Source organism: Mastigoproctus giganteus, chromosome 4, assembly GCF_048544385.1.
Source record: "Mastigoproctus giganteus isolate SK-2022 chromosome 4, ASM4854438v1, whole genome shotgun sequence".
Taxonomy (NCBI): domain Eukaryota; kingdom Metazoa; phylum Arthropoda; class Arachnida; order Uropygi; family Thelyphonidae; genus Mastigoproctus; species Mastigoproctus giganteus.
Genome location: NC_143578.1, coordinates 230,055,678 through 230,079,543, shown reverse-complemented (window position 1 = coordinate 230,079,543; position 23,866 = coordinate 230,055,678). Strand labels below are relative to the sequence as shown.

Below are 23,866 nucleotides of genomic sequence, written 5' to 3'. Positions count from 1 at the left end.
AGGGTACCTCACAAAGATAGTAATGACTCTAAGAGCAGAAATTTATGTTAAAAAAAATAGGAATCATAGTTGCAAATTTACAGCCACAGAAATCTGAGTGGAGAAAATAAGGGTGGTCACATAATATAATGTGACCAGACAATACATCTTGAACATCAAAAATTATTATTATACTGATATAAGACCTAATTAAGCAACTACCTCTTTTTCTCTTTGTAATGCTGCTTCCTGATGCTTCTTTTTGTCCCCTCTCCGCCTTTCCTCTTGAAGTTGCAAGAGTCTTTCCTGTTTTTCCCTCATCTTTAGGGATAAAAATATTATATAAATTATATAACAGGCACTGAATAGAATAACAAGGAAGTGGAAACAAGTAGGCAAAATAAAATGGAGAAAAAAAAAAACAACAGAAAAATGGGGAAAGTCTTTTTTTCTCACTTAAATTTTTATATATATATATATATATATATATATATATATATATATATATATTATTTTATCTTTCTATTGTGGTTTATTGTGTTTATTTTCTTAATTACGGGTGTTTTCTACTCATAGGTATTATGGTTAATACATTACTGGTCTTTAAGCTAGCCTAAACTCGGTTATCTTAAATGCCCAGGGCCTATTCATTTTTTATTTTTCAACTTGTTACGTATTGCTAAAGAAATTGTCATATTAATTATAGATGAAAAACTGTAGCAATACTACTTTATGACAAAATGATAAAATATTAAACATTTTTATACATTTATTGTATTACATCTTTATACATATTTGTATTACATCACATGGTCGTCAATCCCCTACTTCATCGGGGGCTTTGAGCGGATTGACGGTCCATTCGATGTAATGCATTACTTACTTACCCGTTTCTGTTTGTATCTATCACAGCTTTGCTATTTTGTCCGATACTGAATTCTAAGTTTCTTTTAAATTCCCATTTTTGTCCCTTTCCCATTGCTATTGGTTAAATAGGTATTATTTATTATAAATTTATTATGAACCGAATTAATATCCCATAATTTCTACAGCAACTGTGATAGAATACACAAAGCCCAACGGGTGAGTTTTTTAAAAAATTACAATAACTTTACTTACTTGATGTGTATAAGTGGAGGTCGTAGTGTCGAATCAGGAAAGTTTCCCATCCTACTTGATGTGTTTCGGTGGAGGTCGTCGAGTCGAAAAAGGAATGTTTCGCACCCTTAACTTGTTTTATAGATGGCTATTTTTATGGCTTTGTCGCTTTAGCGTTTCCCTGTGTTCCGATGGTGTTTTGGCGGAAGTCCCCGAACTTCAGGCCAAGGTCTATTATGGTGGTTTTGTGGCAGGTTAAATGAATTTATTTAGTTGTGTATTTACAATATTTTTACATTTATTTTATGTCTCACCTCGGACAGTGCCGGTACCGCTTTTCCAAGGCGTAACAGCACTTGTTTGTCCAGAGGCAAAACTATATACATATATACAGCCTCTTACTATGGGAGAGGGAGGGGGGGGGTTTAATTTTGGCAATAGGTTGTAGTGCAGTCAGGCGACGAGCCTCGCCTGAGTGCAATAAACCTAGTAAATAAGGGGATACTCTTCTGAGTAATTACTATTATATTTTTAGTTGGCTTTTGATAAAAGTATATGGGTCTACATTGGGATGGTGTTTTCTAATATTTGCGTATATGGCAGTTTTTACGTGATATCTACTGTATTGTTTGGGAATTTTGTTTCTATCCAGCGTTATAATGAGTTTTTTAATGGCTATATTTCCACTATTTATATTGTTGCATATTTGTAATAGTCTGTTTGTCTGATTTCTTATGGTATTACCATGTATATGGTAATACCATAGGGGATTGACGACCATGCGATGTAATACAAATATGTATAAAGATGTAATACAATAAATGTATAAAAATGTTTAATATTTTATCATTTTGTCATAAAGTAGTATTGCTACAGTTTTTCATCTATAATTAATATGACAATTTCTTTAGCAATACGTAACAAGTTGAAAAATAAAAAATGAATAGGCCCTGGGCATTTAAGATAACCGAGTTTAGGCTAGCTTAAAGACCAGTAATGTATTAACCATAATACCTATGAGTAGAAAACACCCGTAATTAAGAAAATAAACACAATAAACCACAATAGAAAGATAAAATAATAAAATGTACTCTGTTCGTACCCGGGCATTGCTAAAACAGCTACCGGGACAACAGAAAAATCTAGAAATAATTTAAGGAAAACCACTATAAAAGTATATTAAAAGTAAAATACAACATAAATTATCATATTACTAAAGAATAATATTAAGTACTCTGTTTGTACCCAAGCTCTGCTAAAACAGCTCCTGGGACAACAGAAAAAGCTAAATTAAATAAACTATTATAATAGCCTATAAAAATTCCTACCCAGGGGTATTAAGGGACATACACAAAAAAAGGGCCTTAAATTAATTACAAAATGCATTAATCACAAAATGCACACTTGTGAGCTAAATCGTTTATTATCAGTATGGACGGTGTTTTAAGAAAACGGAAGACCGGTGTTAGTAAAAATAAAAAGAAGTATTGGCAGAAGTATTCAGATATAAAAGATGTCGAGGAATATTTGGAAGATGTTAGGCAAGATCAAAGAACAGGGTAAGTTTTTTTGTTTTTTTATTTGTTAAGTCGTTAGTCTTGCCAGTGCAGCAAAAACGTAGGCTTCTGTACACCGTTTAGCAAATAGTGCTACTCACAGAGTAGCAACATACAGAGTGGACACTCTCGTAGACGACAATGTTCCGGGGTAAAACTTTAGAACAGGGGGTACCCCTTCCAAAATAGCGTCAGTGATTGACATGCCTAACCCGCTATGGTTAGTGTTAGTTAGGGTGTTTATCCGCCCCGCCACTGTTTTTAGATCGAGAACTCCTTTTCCTATTTTAAAACAGCACGAAGGGGGTAGATAAACACCCTAAGACTGAGGCAGTCTGGAAGGGGTACCCGTTTCTGAATCTCTGCCAAGAGGAGAAAATGCCAGGGGGATGAAAACGGAGGGAGTTGAACCGAGGAAACTGCAGCGTGCACCATTAATATAAACTTGCCGAAATCTTTACTTATGTTATATTTCGCCATTCTTCCACCGTTCTTATGTCCTCTTTTAATTGTTATTCCAATAAAAAAAAAAAAAAAAAAATTGTGAATATCTCATACTAATAATCAGTGAATCGATATATTAACCCCAGGGGCTCACATCTGGTGAGTATGGGCTTGCCAAACCCAGGGCCCTGAGCTGGATATCATCATTTTTCTCTTTCTTGCTTTCTTGGTGATTTCCTTCTACTTTTCTCTCTCCCTCACTCTCTCTCTTTCTCTCAGGGTAATGCGGAATTTTTTTTTTTTTTTGGCTTGTGCAGCATAAGCCTCAGGCTTCCTTGCACCATATGGCTAATAATAATAATAAATAACTACATGGAAACTAATACAAATAAGAATAACATGCTGTACGGGTATCACAGCATAAATTGCACCCCGGGACCGTATATGACCACACGGGATCCGTCTCTTCATAGCAATGGTCGCTTAGCATACAATGCTGTCACACCACATGGGAGTAAAGAAGCATATAACCATAAACGTCTAAACAATGAAAATATCGGGCTACACATGAAACAACTCAATTTCAAAAAATGCAACAGCAAACTCTGTAAAACCTGTCCCTACATGCACAGACACCATCTAAATTCTGAAGAAGCACCAACATTCTGTCACACCAAAAATGTAATCTACCTAATTACATGCGAGATATGTGGGATACAATACATCGGTCAAACAAGTACAGAGCTCCACCTTCGTATGAACCTTCACAGATCACAAATAAACAGATATGATGAAAACACTGCAACAGACGCTCAAAACAGGTCAGACAAATACAATAACGAAATCGAATACAGACATTTCAAAATGCATGACTTCGCCAACGTATCCATTGCCATTCTAACCATTATCGATAACAACACACAAAGAGAAATCATGGAAGATATGTTCATTCTTTTATACAAATCCCTATATCCCTATGGATTAAACAATCGGTTCAATGGAAGGAACTTCGCATTCACCAGCCCAGAAACATGTACTTACAAAATCTTCCAGATCAGCAAAAACTGGCAATATAACGGGATTAAAAACGGAAAATTACAGGTATACAACAAAAACAACAACAAAATACCAATAAATATAAATGACTTCGAAAAACTATTAACAGAATGGGATACAAACCCCATAAACATCAAAAATATACACAACATACTTTTCTCTATTAAAATAAGCAAACTTAAAGCACTTAACAAAATATACCAAAAGAAAAAGACACAGAATATACACCTCAACAATATACTTGAAGATATATTTAAATTCAGAATAGGCATAAATTTCAACGAAAGCACTAAAAAAGAGTACTGCATAATCAAATACCAAAACCGTTTATACGACACAGTTAATATAAGTAATATCATAGATAATAACAAATGTTACCTACCCATCAAAAACACACAAATAAATATTAGATACAGATACACCAAGCCAATTGGACTAACCATCTGCAATTACAAAAACACCATTAATAATATGAATGAAGGAGAACAACCTTGTCACTGCCAGGAAAGTAGATATAAAAAATTCATTAATACACATTACAATCATATAGTAACAGGAGACCTCAATATTATCGAAGACAAAACACTAAGAGAAACAATGAAAAAGGGTACAAAATTCAGACCCAACACCCCAATTAGGTTGGAAAATATTAAAAAATCAATATACACAGATCTGTTACAATTTGCATTCAAAGCCGCATACAAAAACAATGAACCCATAGAATCATTCCAATGTTGGATAAACGCCAATACTGAAAACATACTAGACCATTTCAAGGAAAACATAACAAAGCAAAAACATCATATAAAAAACAATCACTTAAATTTAAAAAATATCAACAATAAAATCAAAGAAATACAAAACAAATTTGTTATTACTAGATCCGACAAAGCAAGCAATAATTTCAGTATCATTTGCAAAAAATTCTACATAGAAGCCATCAAAGAGGAATTGCATGACAATGAAACATACAAGTACATAGACTCCAATCCAAACAGCATCAGCAAAAAAGTATTGGCCATGCATAAAAAGCTTAAAATTAAAATAGACAGAATGCAATACCCCTACATATATTGGATTCCAAAATATTACAAGATTCCTACGGGAAAAAGATTCATTACTTCAGGTAAAAACAGCTATATCAAATATACCAGTAAAATCATGGAAGACAAATTAAAAAACATCAACAAAGAAATTAAAAACACCAGAATTATCAACAACAACAAAGAATATTTGGATTATTTAAAAAAACAAAACAATAATATTAAATGTATAAACACATACGACTTTAAAAACCTCTTTACAAGCATATCGCATGACAACCTAATAGAAGTACTACAGATATATTACCAAAAATATCACAACATACTACAATGCAAAAAACAATACTGGAATGACCTTACAAAAATCAGCGTCAAAGGAAACTACATTCTAATGGGAGGCAAAGTGTATTTACAAAGCAGGGGTATAGCTATGGGATCCAGCAGTTCTTGTGCCATGGCTAACCTCTACTTACACCATTATGAAAGTAACATTACGGACAGTTTAAAATTCTACAGATACATTGATGACGTAATAGTATTCAACCATGACAACTTTATAAATATTGCAAAGAATTATTACCCAGCAGACCTTAAAATAGAATGTACAAATCCGGATAACAACTTAAAAGCTGTCTACTTAGACAGCGAAATTACCATCCACCCAGACAAAATATATACACATCACCATGATAAAAGAGATCATTTTAATTTCGAAACAATAAAACTCACACACTGGTAATACCATAAGAAATCAGACAAACAGACTATTACAAATATGCAACAATATAAATAGTGGAAATATAGCCATTAAAAAACTCATTATAACGCTGGATAGAAACAAAATTCCCAAACAATACAGTAGATATCACGTAAGAACTGCCATATACGCAAATATTAGAAAACACCATCCCAATGTAGACCCATATACTTTTATCAAAAGCCAACTAAAAATATAATAGTAATTACTCAGAAGAGTATCCCCTTATTTACTAGGTTTATTGCACTCAGGCGAGGCTCGTCGCCTGACTGCACTACAACCTATTGCCAAAATTAAACCCCCCCCCTCCCTCTCCCATAGTAAGAGGCTGTATATATGTATATAGTTTTGCCTCTGGACAAACAAGTGCTGTTACGCCTTGGAAAAGCGGTACCGGCACTGTCCGAGGTGAGACATAAAATAAATGTAAAAATATTGTAAATACACAACTAAATAAATTCATTTAACCTGCCACAAAACCACCATAATAGACCTTGGCCTGAAGTTCGGGGACTTCCGCCAAAACACCATCGGAACACAGGGAAACGCTAAAGCGACAAAGCCATAAAAATAGCCATCTATAAAACAAGTTAAGGGTGCGAAACATTCCTTTTTCGACTCGACGACCTCCACCGAAACACATCAAGTAGGATGGGAAACTTTCCTGATTCGACACTACGACCTCCACTTATACACATCAAGTAAGTAAAGTTATTGTAATTTTTTAAAAAACTCACCCGTTGGGCTTTGTGTATTCTATCACAGTTGCTGTAGAAATTATGGGATATTAATTCGGTTCATAATAAATTTATAATAAATAATACCTATTTAACCAATAGCAATGGGAAAGGGACAAAAATGGGAATTTAAAAGAAACTTAGAATTCAGTATCGGACAAAATAGCAAAGCTGTGATAGATACAAACAGAAACGGGTAAGTAAGTAATGCATTACATCGAATGGACCGTCAATCCGCTCAAAGCCCCCGATGAAGTAGGGGATTGACGACCATGTGATGTAATACAAATATGTATAAAGATGTAATACAATAAATGTATAAAAATGTTTAATATTTTATCATTTTGTCATAAAGTAGTATTGCTACAGTTTTTCATCTATAATTAATATGACAATTTCTTTAGCAATACGTAACAAGTTGAAAAATAAAAAATGAATAGGCCCTGGGCATTTAAGATAACCGAGTTTAGGCTAGCTTAAAGACCAGTAATGTATTAACCATAATACCTATGAGTAGAAAACACCCGTAATTAAGAAAATAAACACAATAAACCACAATAGAAAGATAAAATAATAAAATGTACTCTGTTCGTACCCGGGCATTGCTAAAACAGCTACCGGGACAACAGAAAAATCTAGAAATAATTTAAGGAAAACCACTATAAAAGTATATTAAAAGTAAAATACAACATAAATTATCATATTAGTAAAGAATAATATATATATATATATATATATATATATATATGAAGTTATGTAGAAGAATATAAGGAATAGAAATTACTTGGCCCTTTAAACTAATGAGTATATTTTTCACCACTAATACTTATATTCTAAATTTTCGAATTTATCCAGTTATTATAATTAAAAAATGTTATATATATATATAATAATAGGTATTATGGAATTATGGATCAGGGACACTGCTTAAGCAAACGTACCCTACAATCATAATGTATAAAGAGTGGTACAGTAGACTCTCGATTTTCTGGGATAGATGGTAAAAAAAAAACATTCCTGGATAATGGATTTCCCGGTTAATCCAAAAATACAGTAAGTAACGGACATATGTAAGAGATACGTTCAAGGACTTCTTATAAGTCATTATTTTATAAGTCATTCCTGAGTTTTACATAACACGGGAATGACTTATAAAATATTGCTACTACATCCCTGATGCTACTATATTGCTACTATATCCCAAAATTACCACATAATATCCTCAGAAGAAAAATAGTTATATATTTTTAATTAGTTCAATTAAAAACTTTATCTGGGGACAGAGGTGAAGTAGACAGAGTGGCACATAAGAAAAGAAAACAAAAGAGGAAGAAAAAATGCATGTTATTGTACTGTAAAAACTGATTTGTATTTCGTAGCCTTGGTTATTATAGTTGACTTCATTGGTGCCGATCCTTTCACTGCTTCTCGTCTTTCTCCTTTATTGTGTTCATGGTTGCCACTGAAAAATCTGAATTCTGTGCGATACTTGTTAATGTTTGGCCATTTTTATACATCCTTATTATTTTAATTTTCTGATCCAACTTGATCGTTTTCCTTTTCTTCATAGATTTACTAGTACCACTGTCACTTATTCTCTTAGTTGGCACCATGATAACAGTCAAAATTAAATTTTCTGATAAGAACTTCACAGAGCGAAAACTCACTTATAACCCCACGTGAACTCGCATTTCACTAAAGCACATTTCTGGAGGTCACTTTCATAAAATAAAAACAATTTGCAGTTTCCAGTTTCTTGGGCTTTTCTGTTAGCGCAATCTATTATAAACAGGTAGTAAACTCGATCTTATTGCATTTGCAATAATACCGATAGCTGGAATTCTGTGGGTTTTATGTTATTATGGTGAAATGTGTGTCTCCTTCACTGAAATCGTCAGTCATATAAAAAAAATATATAAATAACGTAATGCAAGTCCGAAGCTACATAAGTTGGGGACTTACTATATCAAAAAAAGGTCAGGGACCTACGTAAAAAGTATGGCAATAGATAAAAAATTAAAAAACTTACCACGCATGTCCAATATGCACTACTCGCATGTCCAATACGCGAGTAGTGAATATTGGACATGCATTTAATTTTTACGATGTCGATTTTAAATCTAATAGTTTCCCCTTATTTTTTACAAGGTTGTGTATGGGTTGATCATCAATATTATAATGGTTCTTTAGAGATTTAGCGGATTCACCATTTTCAAACTTTTGAATAATTTTAAGTTTTTGTTTAATTGAATGCACAACTCTTGCATTTGCCCATAATTTTTGTGATTTCTAAACAAAAAAAAAAAAAAAAAAAGTTACTATAAAAAAAAATTCTGACATTCCTGACATAAATAAACAAAATTTGTCCTTTTGCGGTGCGACAGAACCCAACAATCGATGCGATGCACTAAAACAAACTAACATTTGGTCTCTTTTTTTTTGAGTGGTGGGTGTGAAGACAGCGGAGTTGCAAGATAATAGGCACATTGATCTCCCAATGATGACTTATAATGCGCTTCTTCTTCCTTATTTACAACTTGCACTATATCTGTTTATACCTATTCTACTTATTACTTGAATTTTATGATTTCTCATTAATATATATATATATATATATATATATTTTTTTTTTTTTTTTTAAATTTGGAGTCTTGAAGTGTCCCAGTTAATCCGATCCCAGTAAATCGAATGAATGTAGTTAATAAGAAATGTAGTGATATACAATAGGATAAAGTGACAAATTAAGATAGGATAAGATGACTAAAATAATATGGAGGTAAAATAAGATTACATTGCAGTGGTAAGATCACATTGCAGTAATAAGTTACACATAACTTATTAGGCCCTATTCTTACCGGAAAATTCAAATTCGTCCATAACATGTGGTCAGTAGCATACAGAACATGTCGGAAACAGAAGCAAGCAAATGCCATTTTTTTCATAACTTCGGTGGATGACCTCTGACGAACATATTGAAATTGTGAGTGACACTGCAATGTGATCTTATTTTATCTACATATAATTTTAGTCATCTTATCCTATCTTAATTTGTCACTTTATCCTATTGTATATCACTACATTTCTTATTCATTTCTTCTAGTTCACTTCTTATATATACCATAGATTCAATAACACTATTTATATAAATATTATATATAATTTGTATGTAATAAGTCTTTTAAAATTACATTTTTTAAATAAAGTATATTCAAAATAATAAAAAAAGAAGTATAAAACTAATTCCCTTTGAGGTTTCGTGAAACAGGTAATTCAAAAGAGTATTCAACATAACCAAATTTTCACAACATAATACCAAAAACATAAAAAGGTCTCTAGAAGGCTGTATCTCCTATAATAGTTATTATGAAGCAGATTCATTTTGCATGACTTATTGGAAACAACAAAGATTATTAGAGTAGTTTTGAATTAGACAACTTATGGCATGACAGAGTCTGCAACTCACATGTATTCTAGTAGTTTTAATGAAAATAACCAAGAAAGAACATAATAGAGGAAATGGTCTCAACAAATTAATCCACAGTGAGTGCACATCAACTTACTGTATTTCTTCGATTCTAAGACGCACTTTTTTTCTCCTATAAACATCTCTAAAAACGGGGTGCATCTTGGAATTGATGACGTCTTACAATCACAGTTTTTTTTCAAATTTTCCTGCGCTTTGCACAGCACCACACATTTTGTTTTTACATGGAAACCCCCGCCTCCAAGTTTGACCATTATCGCATTCTCCAATTCCATTGGAGAATAAAGTGGCATCAGTTGTTTGGTTTTTAGGAGCATTAGCAACTAAGGCCATATTGCTCCGGGGATATGCGCTGGTCATTCCCTGACCTTTCCGCATCCTCCGTATTTGGTGGTTATGGGCTCGAACCCTGGTCTAATCAAGAAGCATGTGCACGCACTGCTGCTCCTGCCCACCTGGCTACAGAGGCTCCAGTGGCATGAGTGATTTCACGTGCTTTCGAAATGTGAAGCCACCGTTATTTCATTGTAGTGGAGCTCACTCAGCAAAAACTAGGAAGTTTTGTTTGTATCTTCGAAAGTACGTAAGAAGTGGAGTTACTGTATTTCGTTAATTCTGATCCCTTATTGCACATTAAAATGTCAATAGAGCCGTGGGTCGACATTTTGACATTAGTGAAGTAAATGTTCGTCGTTGGAGAAATGATCACAATTCCGTATTTTCGTGCAAAGCAACAACCAAGTGCTTTACAGAGCCTAAGAAAGGAAGATTTCCACAAGTCGATGAAGCTGTGATACATTTTGTAACGGAGACATGTGCAAAAGGATTACCCATCACTTGCCAAGCCATGCAATTGAAAGCCGGAGAAATTGCCAAGTCCCTCGGAATAGAGAAAATCATTTTTAAAGGTACTCGCGGCTGGTGAGACAGACTCATGTGTCATAGTGGATTATCGTTAAGGCGCCGACCATCTATCTGTCAAACAATTCCTGCACACTTTCAACAGAAGCTGATTAACTTTCAGCGACAGGTGATGAAATTAAGGAAAAAATATGAGTTCAAATTGGAAATGCTGATGAAACCCCAGTCTTCTTCGATATGCCTCAAAATTACACCGTCAACGCTAAAGGTGCTAAAGAAATCAAGATTATAAGCATGGACCATGAAAAGCAGCGTATCACCGCTGATGGTCGAAAGTTGCCATCATATTTAATTTTAAATCGAAAAACCACCGAAGAATGAAATTTTCCCCAAAGATGTTATTGTGCATGCACAAAAAAATGGATGGAAGTCAGCAGAGTTTATGGAAGACTGGCTAAATGCTGTGTGGAATAGACGTCCTGGAAGTCTTTGTAACCCACCCAGCATGCTAGCACTTGATGCATTTCATGGACATTTGTCCGAACGGGTCAAAAATAAAATCGTGCAAAAACGTGGTGACTTGGTTGTCTGGTGAGTATGGGTATGGCACACCCAGGATCCCGAGCCGGATATCATCATTCTTCTTTTTCTTGGTGAGTCCCTTCTGATTCTTGTTTTCTCTCTCTCTCTCTCTCTCTCTCTCTCTCTCTCTCTCTCTCTCTCTCTCTCTCTCTCTCTCTCTCTCTCTCTCTCCCCCTCTCTCTCTCTCTGGTAATTCAGATTTTTTTTTTTTTTTTGGCTGGTGCAGCATAAGCTTTAGGCTTCCTTGCACCATATGCTAATAATAATAATAATAATTCCTGGTGGCATGACTAGCCAACTTCAGCCACTCGACGTTTCAGTCATTTAAGGATTATTTGAGAAAGGAATATGAATCCTAGCTGCTGACCAACAACTTTCTGCTGACACCTTCCGGAAAAATTAAGAAAGTGCCGGCATCAAAATTGGCAGAATGGGTATCAACAGCTTGGAAGCTGATCCCAGAAAGAATAGTCAAGCACTCATTTAAAATACGTTGCATCACCAACGCTCTCAATGGCTAAGAAGATGATATATTATGGGATAATGAAGATAATGATGGCTCAGAAGAATCTGACTCTGAATGTGAAGTAGACTCTGATATTGATTCAGATGCAGATATCGATGATTCAGAAGGAAGTGATGAATAACATACCTACTGATAAATACCGGTATTATTGTTGTTAGTAAATTGAATTCAATTATAATAAAAATATTTGTTAGATTTTCTTTTTCTTAGAATCAAAGCTTTTTTTTCTGAAATAAAGGTACTGAAATTAAGGTGCGTCTTACAATCGATGGCATCTTAGAATCGAAGAAATATGGTATTATATGTGGAGAATGGGTTAAAAAAAAAAAAGAAAAAAGCACAGATAAAATACACTAAATTAAATACAAAATACTTACATGTAACAAAAAAAAAATTTCACATAAAACTTTTGCTTTTTTTTACCTCTTCATCTTTTTTACGTCTTTTTTCCTGTTCCTCTAAATATTCCATCTGCATTCTTAGTCTCTGTTCTTCAGCACGTTGTGCAAGCCGTTCTTCCTCTAATCGCTCATTTTCTTTCTCTTGTTGAGCTCTTTTCTTCTTTTCCTCTATCTGCACAACATAAGATGACAAAAATTTAAGAGAAAGGATTATAAATTCCTTTATTTGTGTTTATTTAACTATCTGTACAAATAACATTTATGAAGTATAATGCCAGGCTTTTTGAGGAGTTAAAATTTATTACTGCTTCTGTATATACACAAGGTAAGGATTATGTGAAATATGTAGACGTCCATATTTTAACTTGTCTAGAAGAGCAATGAGCCATTATTTTTACACAGACTGCTATATGGAAATATTACAAAGTAAGGTCAGAGAGTACCACAACAATGATTCTATATTTTTAAAATTGTTGACATCTTTGAATTAAGCATGATTTAAAGAAAATCTTCAAAATCAATATATACCAGACTAAATGAAATCATTTAAAAATGATACAAAAATTAAAAATTTAATGTGTGTGCTCAAAATAAATCAAACAAATTTGAAAGGAGGTTGAAATCCAACCCCTACATTAATATACAAATTGACAAACAATTCAGCAATACCTATTTAACACCATTTCACCTATCTATCCCCCCTCCAATAGTTTGTCTAGTTCTTCCTTGAATTTATTCAAACCATCTACTTCCACGACAACGGATGGAAACTTCATTCCACCAATCAACCACCCGTTGGCTGAAAGCAAACATCTGCACATCTATTCTGCAACTATCCTTCCTTAATTTGAATTTATGTCACCCCATGTGCATAGTCTGAACAAAGGAAGAATCCCATCAGCATTCAGTTTTTTCAAGCCATTTAAAGCCTTAAACACCTCAATCAGATCACTTTGCATGTGCTAGTCTCCAGATGCTGCAGTCTGCAGAACTGAAGCATTTCTTGCTAAGAGCACCCCTCTGTTCCCCTCACTAGTCTCGTTGCCCTTCTCAACAAGACTGGTCATGCATCAGTAATGTCATGTATGTACTCAATTATTAAAAATGAGATATTTTATTAGCAGCATTCTATTTCATAAAATTTCCACTTCAAGGAAATTGAACTTTAAAGTATCACTTAAATAGTTCATCTGCAAAAATTCATTGCTACAATCTCAAAGTAAAATTGCCTATATGTCATTCACCCTACAATGTGACTAAATCAATGCTCTGATATGCATCTCCACACTGGCATCTAATAATCACTTTACATGGAAAACTGTCTGGTGTCTTTTTGAGAACTATAATTTTATAATAAATATTATTAGATTCTTTATTGTTAATTTTGTGTTATTTTTAATATTGTTAATTGACTGTGCACTTCCACATTACATTTCCCTGATGTGAGATAGCCCAGTTAATTGCAAATTTACAATCATCACCACCAAATTTTCCAAGTTCAACTATTTCAATAAAATAGTAGATTTGTTTTTTTATAAACAGATACAATTGCAATTGGAAACACTGCACATAATATATAGAGTGGGATATAGTGTAAAAAAAATTATGGAGGTCCTAAAGTCTCGAAACTTTATTAGACAGTTGGGCAGACAACTTGAGTAGTCGGACCCGCTAATTTTCGTAAAGTCGAAAAAATGCTATTCATTTATTGTGATTTTTCCTTGCAGTGGATCTGCGCTCTCATTACGGATTTAAAATAAACTTTGTGGATTTTTCTCAAATCGATAGTATAGGCTATTTTTGAAATATTAAATTTTAGAAATATAATTTTAAGGCAAAAGAATTTTCTTACCAGCGGTTTTCTTCAGGAACGGCTACATTCGGCTGAGATATACTATACTATCCATTTCGAAAGGTATTGAAATAGCATATATCTGGTAGAGGGGTGAAGGAAAAAGCAAGCTTTTGTCCTAAACCCTTAGGGAGTAATTATGAGTATAAAGGGAGATGATGTCTTAAACAAGTGTTGTGTGCATAATTGTAAATCATGAACTGTGTTTAAATTAGAAATAAAAACTACAGTTTCTTAATTGTGTTCTTATGTGTGTGTTCCTCAACTGTACATGAAATATGTCATGTTCTCACCAAAATAAGCCTCACAGCTTTTGCTACATATGCAGAGAAGTGATATTAAAAAAAGGACTTCATCTCCCTTTATAATTACTCCACATGCAAGGGTTTAGGACAAAAGCTTGCTTTTTCATTTGTCCCCCTATTAGTTGGCCCTTGAGGTTGTCACAGACATTCTCTCAGATATGCCAGACAAGCTGTACTTGCTACCTGGGAGTCTAAAATGCTGATGGAACTGATATTCGGCTGACACTCAAGTCAAGTGGACCCAATTTTGGTGAAGTCTGGATGGTCTGTGTCAGCCAAATCCTCTGTTTGCACCTTCATGATGGTAGGACTGTTAGTAATCCTGGGTATAATTCTCCATGCACAAGCACACGGTGGGTGACCACCCAGGTGTGAACGGTGCCTCCGTAGCCAGGTGGGCATGAGTAGCAGTGCATAGCACACGCTTCTTGATTAGACCAGGGTTCGAGCCCGTGACCACCAAATACAGAGGACGTGGAAAGGTCAGGGAATGACCACAGAATATCCCCGGAGCAATATGGCCTTAGTTGCTAATGCTCCTAAAAACGAAACAACAACAACAACAACCAGGTGTGAACAAACGTAAGCAGGGGTTGAGGTGTGGTGCCCACACGACATGGAGGAATGCCGCCCCTCTGTGTAACCAGGCAGTACTAGGTGGTAGATGACTCTCATCAACCAGTGCAATACCACCACTTTGCTTATTGGAGGCTTGAAGTGGTGAAACCCATGTTTAGTCTCCAGAGCTAAGTTCTGGTCAACCCTTCCACATCTCTTCCATCATGCAGTATGATTGATGACTTTTGAGGTCATGATGAACATTGTGGCGACATCCAATCTTCCTTACATTTTGAGGGTACAGCTCTAAAACGGTGTTCGCAGGCTGGCTGCTAGTTAGTACACTGGACAGAACGTATGGTAACTCTCTAGGAGGCTTCTAGATCAGATAGTGTATAATCTTGCTACCTCTACTCTGCCGGATAGTGACTGGAGGGAGTCCGAGTAGTGTGTATGTGGGGGGCATTGTCGAGGCCACGTTATGACAAGGATCTGGGTATATCCTTACCACATGTATGCCATATCCAAAAATTACATTACTTAATACAGCATGTATGAAGCACTGAAATCAGGCAACAAGTCAGCGTTGTTATGGAAGCCTATATGAGAGCTTGAAGGACAGTGTGAATGCCCTCGAAGGATCAAAACTGAAGGGCCCATCAAGCTCTCAGCTGCCCACATCAACGCCAGAGCTTGCACTTGGTCATCACGCAACACAGTGGCAACCCCCAAGGCAGAATGCACTGGTCTCACAGGAACTAGTAGTTGTTGGTGACTCTATTGTCAGGGAAACAGGGAACATGCTTTGTAAAAATGATAGGTAGAACAGGACCAGGGTATGTCTGCCAGGGGCAAAAGTTGATGACGTTGTAGAGCGGATATCATCTTTTAAGGGCACAAAAGGTGATATAGTTGTATATGTTGGCACTAATGATATTAAGAGTAGGAGACCGGCAGAATTACTTAACAAGTACAGGTCACTGTTGAAAAAAAAGCCGTAAATTAGGGTTGAATTTGAAAGTGTCTGCAATTCTGCCCACACACGATAGCAGGGAGTATATGATGAGAGCCTTGTCGATCAATTCAGCCCTGGAAAGTTTGTGCAAGGCTCAAGGGGTAGGATTTTTTTCAGCCTGGTCTCTACTTGTTAACAGGAGAGACTGCTTCTGCTGGGATGGGATACATTAAATAGAAAAGGTGCAAGAATATTTTCTGATGCTATCGAGACAGTGTTAGGTGGGTCGGAAAACTGCTAGCTTGGGGGGTTACAAGGACTAATAGATTAACAGTAGCCACTGGCAAAGGTGAAAGTGATTCTTGCACTGCTTCTAATGGAATGAGCAGCAGGTTGGAAAACAGAATGCAGAATATTTCAGAGACTGCTGGGAGTCATTACAGTACAGATAAACCCATGGGCTGTGTAAGGGTAGCTAAGAAAAAGAACATGTGCATGTATACTTGTGTGTACACCAATGCTAGGAGTTTGGTAAATAAATTTGATGAATTTGAGGTATTGCTCAAAACATCAAAGGCAGATATTGTTCGGATATCAGACATGGTGTCATACAGATATAAGGAATGCAGAACTGGAATTTGGGGAGTACAATGTGTACAGAAAGGATAGACAGGATAGGAAGGGAGGAGGGGTTATGCTATTAATTAAGAAACACATAAATCCAAGGAAGTGAAGCCAGTCAACATTGCTGGACAGTGCAGTGTCGAGTCAGTTTGGTGTGACATAAGCATTGGGAGATCAAAATTGAGAGTACTAGTTGCTATAGACCTAATGACTCTGATAAGTATAATAAGAAACTGTACAGGGAAATAGAGTGGGCTAGTAAATCAGGGAGTCTTATAAGGGGGATTTTAATTTCCCACATATTGACTGGAATTTGTGGATTGGTCACTCACACACAAGCAAGGCTTTTGTGGATTTATTTGATGACTGTTTTCTACATCAGCATGTTCGGGAGGCAACTAGAGGGAGTAATACTCTTGATCCGATTATCAGTAGTGATTCTTCATGCATTAAGAATCTGCAGATAAAGGAACCACTAGGTGGCAGTGATCACAGTGTGCTGAAGTGGGATTTACTCAAAGAGGTAGCTCCCATCAGGGGTAAAGGGAAGGGTTTTTGCTTTCATAAAGGCGACTACGTATTTAAATACATAGTATTTAAATTCTATAGAGTGGGACCAACTGATGATGTTACCAACAGCAAATTCAAAATGGGAAGCATTCAAAGAACTTATCTTGGAAGCTACTAAGCTTTACATACCAACTAAGAAATATTGTTCAAGGTTGAGGCCTAAATGGATGTATGATGAACTAATGAGACATATGGCAGAGAAGAAAAATGTATGTGATACATATAAATTATCATGTGACACAGAAGCCTATGATAGATATAAGCTGATCTGTAACCAAGTTTCAAAGAAGGTTAGGCAGGAGAAGGCAGATTACAAGAAATCTTTGGCAAAGGATGCAAAGAAAAACAGCAAAGAGTTCTTTCCTTATGTAAACTCTAGAAGGAAGGGGATGAATCACATTGGTCCACTTGATATCGATGGTTCAACTGTTGATGATCCTGCTCAGGTAGCTAACAAACTAAATGAATATTTTGCATCAACATTCACACATGAGGAGTTATTCAGCGAGGGGAATGCCAGAGGTGTATTCAACTCTGGCAGTAAGCTAAATAATCTTGTAAAAACTGAATCTTGTAAAAACTGAGTAAAGTGAAGGAGAAATTGTTGAAGATAAACACAAGAAAGGCACCTGGGGGTGGTGATATCTATCCAGTTATATTAAAGGAGGCAGTAAAGGAAGTAAGCAAACCCTTAGCTATAATTATGAGAGCTTCCTTGGACTCAGGGGAGGTACCCATGGGCTGGAGATGTGCAAATGTGATCCCAATTTACAAAGGAGGATCAAAGGCTGACACAAGTAATTATAGACCTGTGAGTTTAACTTCTGTTCCAGCAAATTAATGGAGGCACTGGTTAAATAAGCACTGCGGGATCATCTAGACAAGACTTCAGTTATAGCTCGGACACAGCATGGTTTTGTTAAGGAAAGTCTTGCCTGACCAATTTAATTGGATACTATGATGCAGTCACAAAAGAACTGCAAGCAGGGAATAACTTTGATATTATATATTTGGATCTTAGAAAGGCTTTTGATACTGTTGCACATGGAAGACTGCTGCACAAATTGGAGCAGTGTAGCATTGGTGGCAAATTGTTGCTATGGATAAAGGGATGGTTGAGTGGCAAAAGACAGAGAGTGGTAATTAATGGACACTGCTCATCGTGGACTAATGTTATTAGTGGAGTCCCTCAGGGTTCAGTGTTGGGTCCATTATTGTTTTCTGTATTTATAAATGATATTGATGATGGTATATCAAGCTTAATGTTCAAGTTTGCAGATGATACAAAGGTTGGCAGGGTTGTTAAGGACACTACTGACGTTATGCTGCTGCAACAGGATCTGGAAAGGTTGAGCAGATGGGCTGAGAGGTGGCAAATGAAGTTTAACATTGACAAATGTAAAGTACTACATATGGGAAACAGTAACCACAGAGCAACGTATAAACTCTGTGGTACTACACTGACAGTGGTAGAGAATGAAAAGGACCTGGGGGTTATTGTGCAGGCAGATATGAAGTTCTCTCAGCAGTGCAGATGGGCTGCAAGAGTAGCTCATGGGGTCTTGTCAATGATATACAGGAATTTTTCTAGGAGGGATAAGGAGGTGATTATTCCCTTGTATAAGGCAATGGTCAGGCCACACCCTGGGTACTGTATACAGGTCTGGAGGCCTCATTTCAAGAAGGATGTAGAGCTGCTGGAATGAGTACAGAGAAAGGCAACAAGATTAGTGAATGGAACAAAGGGTTGCTCTTATGAAGAAAGGCTTAAGTTTTGCAAATTACAGTGTCTGGAGACTAGGGACCAGCGAGGTGATCTGATAGAGGTGTATAAAGCCTTGAATGGTTTGAGCATGCTCAATGCCGATGGGATTCTTCCTCTTGCTCAGAATAATCACATGAGAGGGCATAAATTCAGATTGAGGAAAGATATATGTAGGATAGATGTGTGGAAATTTGCCTTTAGGCTGCGAGTAGTTGGTTGGTGGAACAGACTTCCATCCCTTTTTATGTAAGTTGATAGTCTAAATAAATTTAAGGCTCAGCTGGACAGGTATTTCGAACGAACGGAGGGGTGAAATGGAAGTGTTTTTTTTTTTTTTTTTTTTCGGTGATGCTGCATAAGCTTGCTTTCTTGCATCATATACCTCTACTAATGCTAATGTCCCACCTAGTTTTTCTTACTATTGAATACACCATGAATTGTCAAACTAATAGAGTAAGCTTTTCTGAAAAGATCTAAATCTCCCAAACACTTCCTAATTCATTTCACAAATATATGTGGTCTCAATTCTAATCTCAACCGATGTCCATTTCCACGTGCAGTCTGCCAACCCCATGTACTTTTTCTGACAGAATCTCAGTTATCGGTTGATTCGACTACTGCTCATCTCAAGTTGCCCAAATTATTCACTGTATGATTCCTTTCACCTCAAAGGTGGTACACTTGTGCATATGTCCATTCCGATATGCATTGTCAGAGACCTGGTAATTTGGAATCTCCTCTTTTCGATCTTCTGTGGCTTAAAATCACTCTACCTCATTGTGTCAAATTCATCTGTTGTCTCTACTCTTTTCCAACTCCACCAATCACTTGGAGCTCATTGACTTCCTCTCTTCGCAACTTGACTTTCTCCAGTCCAACTTTACTAACAGTGAGGTAATTTTCCTTGGTTACTTTAATGTTCACAACTCCAGCTAGCTTCCGTTTTCTAGTCACACCGATCCAGCTGGTCGAGATGCTGAGGCTTTTGTAATTACTAATGATCTTACACAGATTGTTCATTTAGCTACAAGAATACCAGACAATCCTAACTATACAGCCAACACACTTGATCTTTTTCTCACAAACAACTCTTTTAAGTACACGGTCGAAGTGAGAGGTCCTTTAGGCACCTCAGATAACAACTTGGTGATTGTCTCTTCTCCAATGGAGCCTTTATCCCATGGCTATTCCCAACCTTGTATTGTTGTTGTTGTTGTTGGGTTTTTAGGAGCATTAGCATCTAAGGTCATATTGCTCCGGGGATATGCGGTGGTCATTCCCTGACCTTTCCGCATCCTCCATATCTGGTGGATCACGGGCTCGAACCCCGGTCTAATCAAGAAGCGTGTACGCACTGCTGCTCCTGCCCTCCTGGCTATGGAGGCGGCGTCAACCTTGTACTGTTTGGCATTACAAGAATGCAAAATGGGATGTCCTGCGAGATTTCTTTTCTTCATTTCCTTGGTCAGATTACTGTTTCAAAACTTCTGATGTAAACATTTGTTCAGATCGTGTCAGTGAAATTATTCTCGCAGGAATGGAATCCTTTATCCCACACTCCACTTTAAAATCTCGTCCTTTATCTAAACCTTGGCTTTCCAATTTTCCAATAAGGCTCTTCAAGAGAAGAACGTTGCGTATCATAATTGGCTTATTTCTAATTCTTCAGTTTCATTTTCTGCCTACACCAACGCTCGCAACAATTGTAAAGCAGTTATTAATCAGTCCAAACTAGAGTTTGAACAGGGCAAGAGTAGAAAACTTGCTTCTTGCCCTAATGGTAGCCAAGCATTCTGGTCTCTTGCCAAAGCTATTGGCTGCAACTTTTGCCCATCTCTACTCCCACCTCTGTCCAAACCAGATGGTTCTGTTGCCCCTTCAGCCAAGGATAAAGCTGACCTGCTAGCATCCCATTTTTCTTCCAACTCATGTATTAATGATCTTGATAAAACATCTCCCACCATTCCCAACATGCTCTATTCAATGCCTCCTGTGTCTTCCATCAAAAGGATGTCAGAAGGATTTTGATGAATCTTGATGCTAAGAAAGCTCCAGGTCCCGATAGTATTTCTCCACTTGTTCTCAAAACCTGTGCTCCTGAACTTACTCCTGTTCTTTGCTGCCTTTTTTCACTTTCTTATTCCAAAGGTGTTTTTCCTTCTGCTTGGAAATTTGCTCATATCCGGTCAGTTCCTAAAAAGGGTGACAAATTCCTCCCATCCAATTATCGTCCCATTGCAATTACTTCTACTCTTTCTAAAGTAATGGACAAATCAATTAACCGCCAACTTTTAAACTATCTAGAAATCTTCCGTCTGATCAATGATCGTCAGTATGGATTCCATCAGTGTCAATCCACTGGTGATATTCTGGCTTATGTTACCCATTTCAATGGAAAGGTTCGGTGAAACACAAGCAGTTGCCCTTGACATCTCAAAGGCTTTCGATCGTGTTTGGCATAAAGGTCTTCTAAACAAGCTTCCATCTTATGGTTTGCCAATTGTTTTTTGTAATTGGTTATTCAGTTTTCTCTCTGATCGCTCACTAAGGGTGATGGTAGATGGCTATCTGTCTTCTAACTTCTCCACTAATGCCGGTGTCCCCCAAGGTTCAATTCTTTCCCCCACTCTTTTCCTCTTGTATATTAATCACCTTCTTCCATTGACTGGAAATCCTATCCATAGTTTTGCCTATGATTGCACATTGCATTCCACTTTGCATTATGAGAAACCTTGCCCTGCTCAATCAGCTTCAACTTCTCAAAAATCTGCTACCAATTCCTTAAATGCCGATCTTCAGGTAATTCTTCATTGGGACAAAGACAACTTGGTTGATTTCAATCCTTCTGAAACTCAGTCTTGTCTTATATCTTGCAAAAAGGATTCTTCTGCTCCTATGCTTTTCTTTGGTGACACTCCAATTTCTAGGCAAAATGATATATCTCTTTTGATTACCCTGACTTCTAATCTCCCTTGGCACAAGCACATTACAAATGTTGCTTCCTCTGCAACTAAAAAACTTGGTTTTCTCTTTCGCTCTTGGTGTTACTTTTCTTCCAAACAGCTGTTCACTCTGTACAAATCGCAAATCCGTCCTACCATGAAATATTATTCCTACATCTGGGGTGGTTCCCCCAAAACCTCTCTCAGGCTTCTTGACTGTTCAGAAGAGGGAAATTAGGTTAATTAATGATTCATCTCTAACAGAGTCTCTACACTCGCTGTCTCATAGACATACTGTTTCTGCTGCATGCCTCTTCTACAGATATTTCCATGGGCACTGTTCTGAATTGGCTTCTATAATTCCCACTCTCTCTTTAAACACAGTCTGAACACATACCGCCACCAGCCAACATCCATTTACTGTCCAACTTCAAACTCACAGAACCAACTTTTCATCTTCCTCATTTATTCATTTAACTGCCATTTTCTGGAACAACCTTCCTTCATATGTATTTCCTGAAAATTACAGTGTACAGAAATTCAAATCCAGTGTCATCAAATATCTTCTTTCTTCTTCTCAACCTCCAACCCAAGCACAGTACTAAGTACTATATGTTGTAATACCTCTCGTGTTTAGGGTTTACATAAAAAAAAAAAAAAAAAAACATTCTATTTCAATACCTTTCAAATTACATTTCACCTGGATGCAGCTGTTCCTGAAGAAAACTCAAGGTAAGAAAATTCTTCTGCCTTAAAATATAATATTTCTAAAATTTAATATTCCAAAAATAGCCTATATAGTCCATTTATGAAAAATCCACAAAGTTTATTTTAAATCTGTAATGAGAACGCAGATCTACTACAAGGAAAAATCACAATAAATTAATAGCCTTTGTCCGACTTTAAGAAAATTAGGAGGTCTCGACTACTCAAGTTTTCTGCCCAACAATATATAGAGCAGCTGCTCAGTATAACTTCTGTGAGTTATAAGTTATTACCTAAATGGTTGGCATCAATTTCCTCCCTGAAATAATTTTGACAAATTCTCATAAGAAATATGTTCAAAAACTCAGATATGTGCTTAAAAAGTTCTCATCACCTTTCGTTTTCAAATATCGTAGGTTAATAACTGAAAACCAAGAACTGCAGTAGGTGTAATAATCTTTTCCATCTATTTTATTTATTTAATTTTTTTTTTCTAGAACATTCGAGAGATTTCTAGAGCCTTTGGGAGCTTTCTAAAACATCTGAGAATGTTCCGGAACATTCTAGAATATTCGTTTGTGTGGAAGATATGTTGTGATGTTTCCAGAAGGTCCTAGAACTGTTGACAGATTTCTCTAGAAACATTGCGAGCATTCTAGAAACCTCTCTATCAATATATATATGAGTGGTTTCCGCACCAAGCAAGCATTTTTGTATTTCAAAAAGTGTTTTCAGAGAGAGAGAGAGAGAGAGAGAGAGAGAGAGAGAGAGAGAGAGTGATAAACAAAGTGAACAAGCATTTTAGTGAATTAGTGTTTGCAAATAAGTGTTGTGTGCATAAATGTAAATCATGAACTGTGTTTAAATTAGAAATAAAAATCTACAATTTCTTAATTGTGCTCTTATGTGCATGTGGTGTACATGAAATATGTCATGTTCTCAGCAAAATAAGCCTGATAGCTTTTGCTACATATGCGGAGAAGTGATATTAAAATCACAGCAGAAGCCACTGTCACAACTTGTGAGAATAACCTATGAGCTCTATTTTGGATGTAAGGTTGAAGAT

General features: G+C 36.2%; 1 protein-coding gene across 3 annotated transcripts in view; it reads right to left on the bottom strand.

The window, feature by feature from the left end:
- LOC150087471 (uncharacterized) overlaps positions 1–23,866 on the bottom strand; it is a 238,090-nt gene that overhangs the window by 31,369 nt on the left and 182,855 nt on the right. For all 3 annotated transcript variants that reach the window (XM_090372089.1, XM_090372090.1, XM_090372091.1), the window contains 2 exons: positions 12,547–12,696; positions 202–300 (listed from right to left, as the gene is read on the bottom strand). In XM_090372089.1, the coding sequence (XP_090228215.1) occupies positions 202–300; positions 12,547–12,696 (249 nt within the window). The remainder of the gene's footprint in view (positions 1–201; positions 301–12,546; positions 12,697–23,866) is intronic.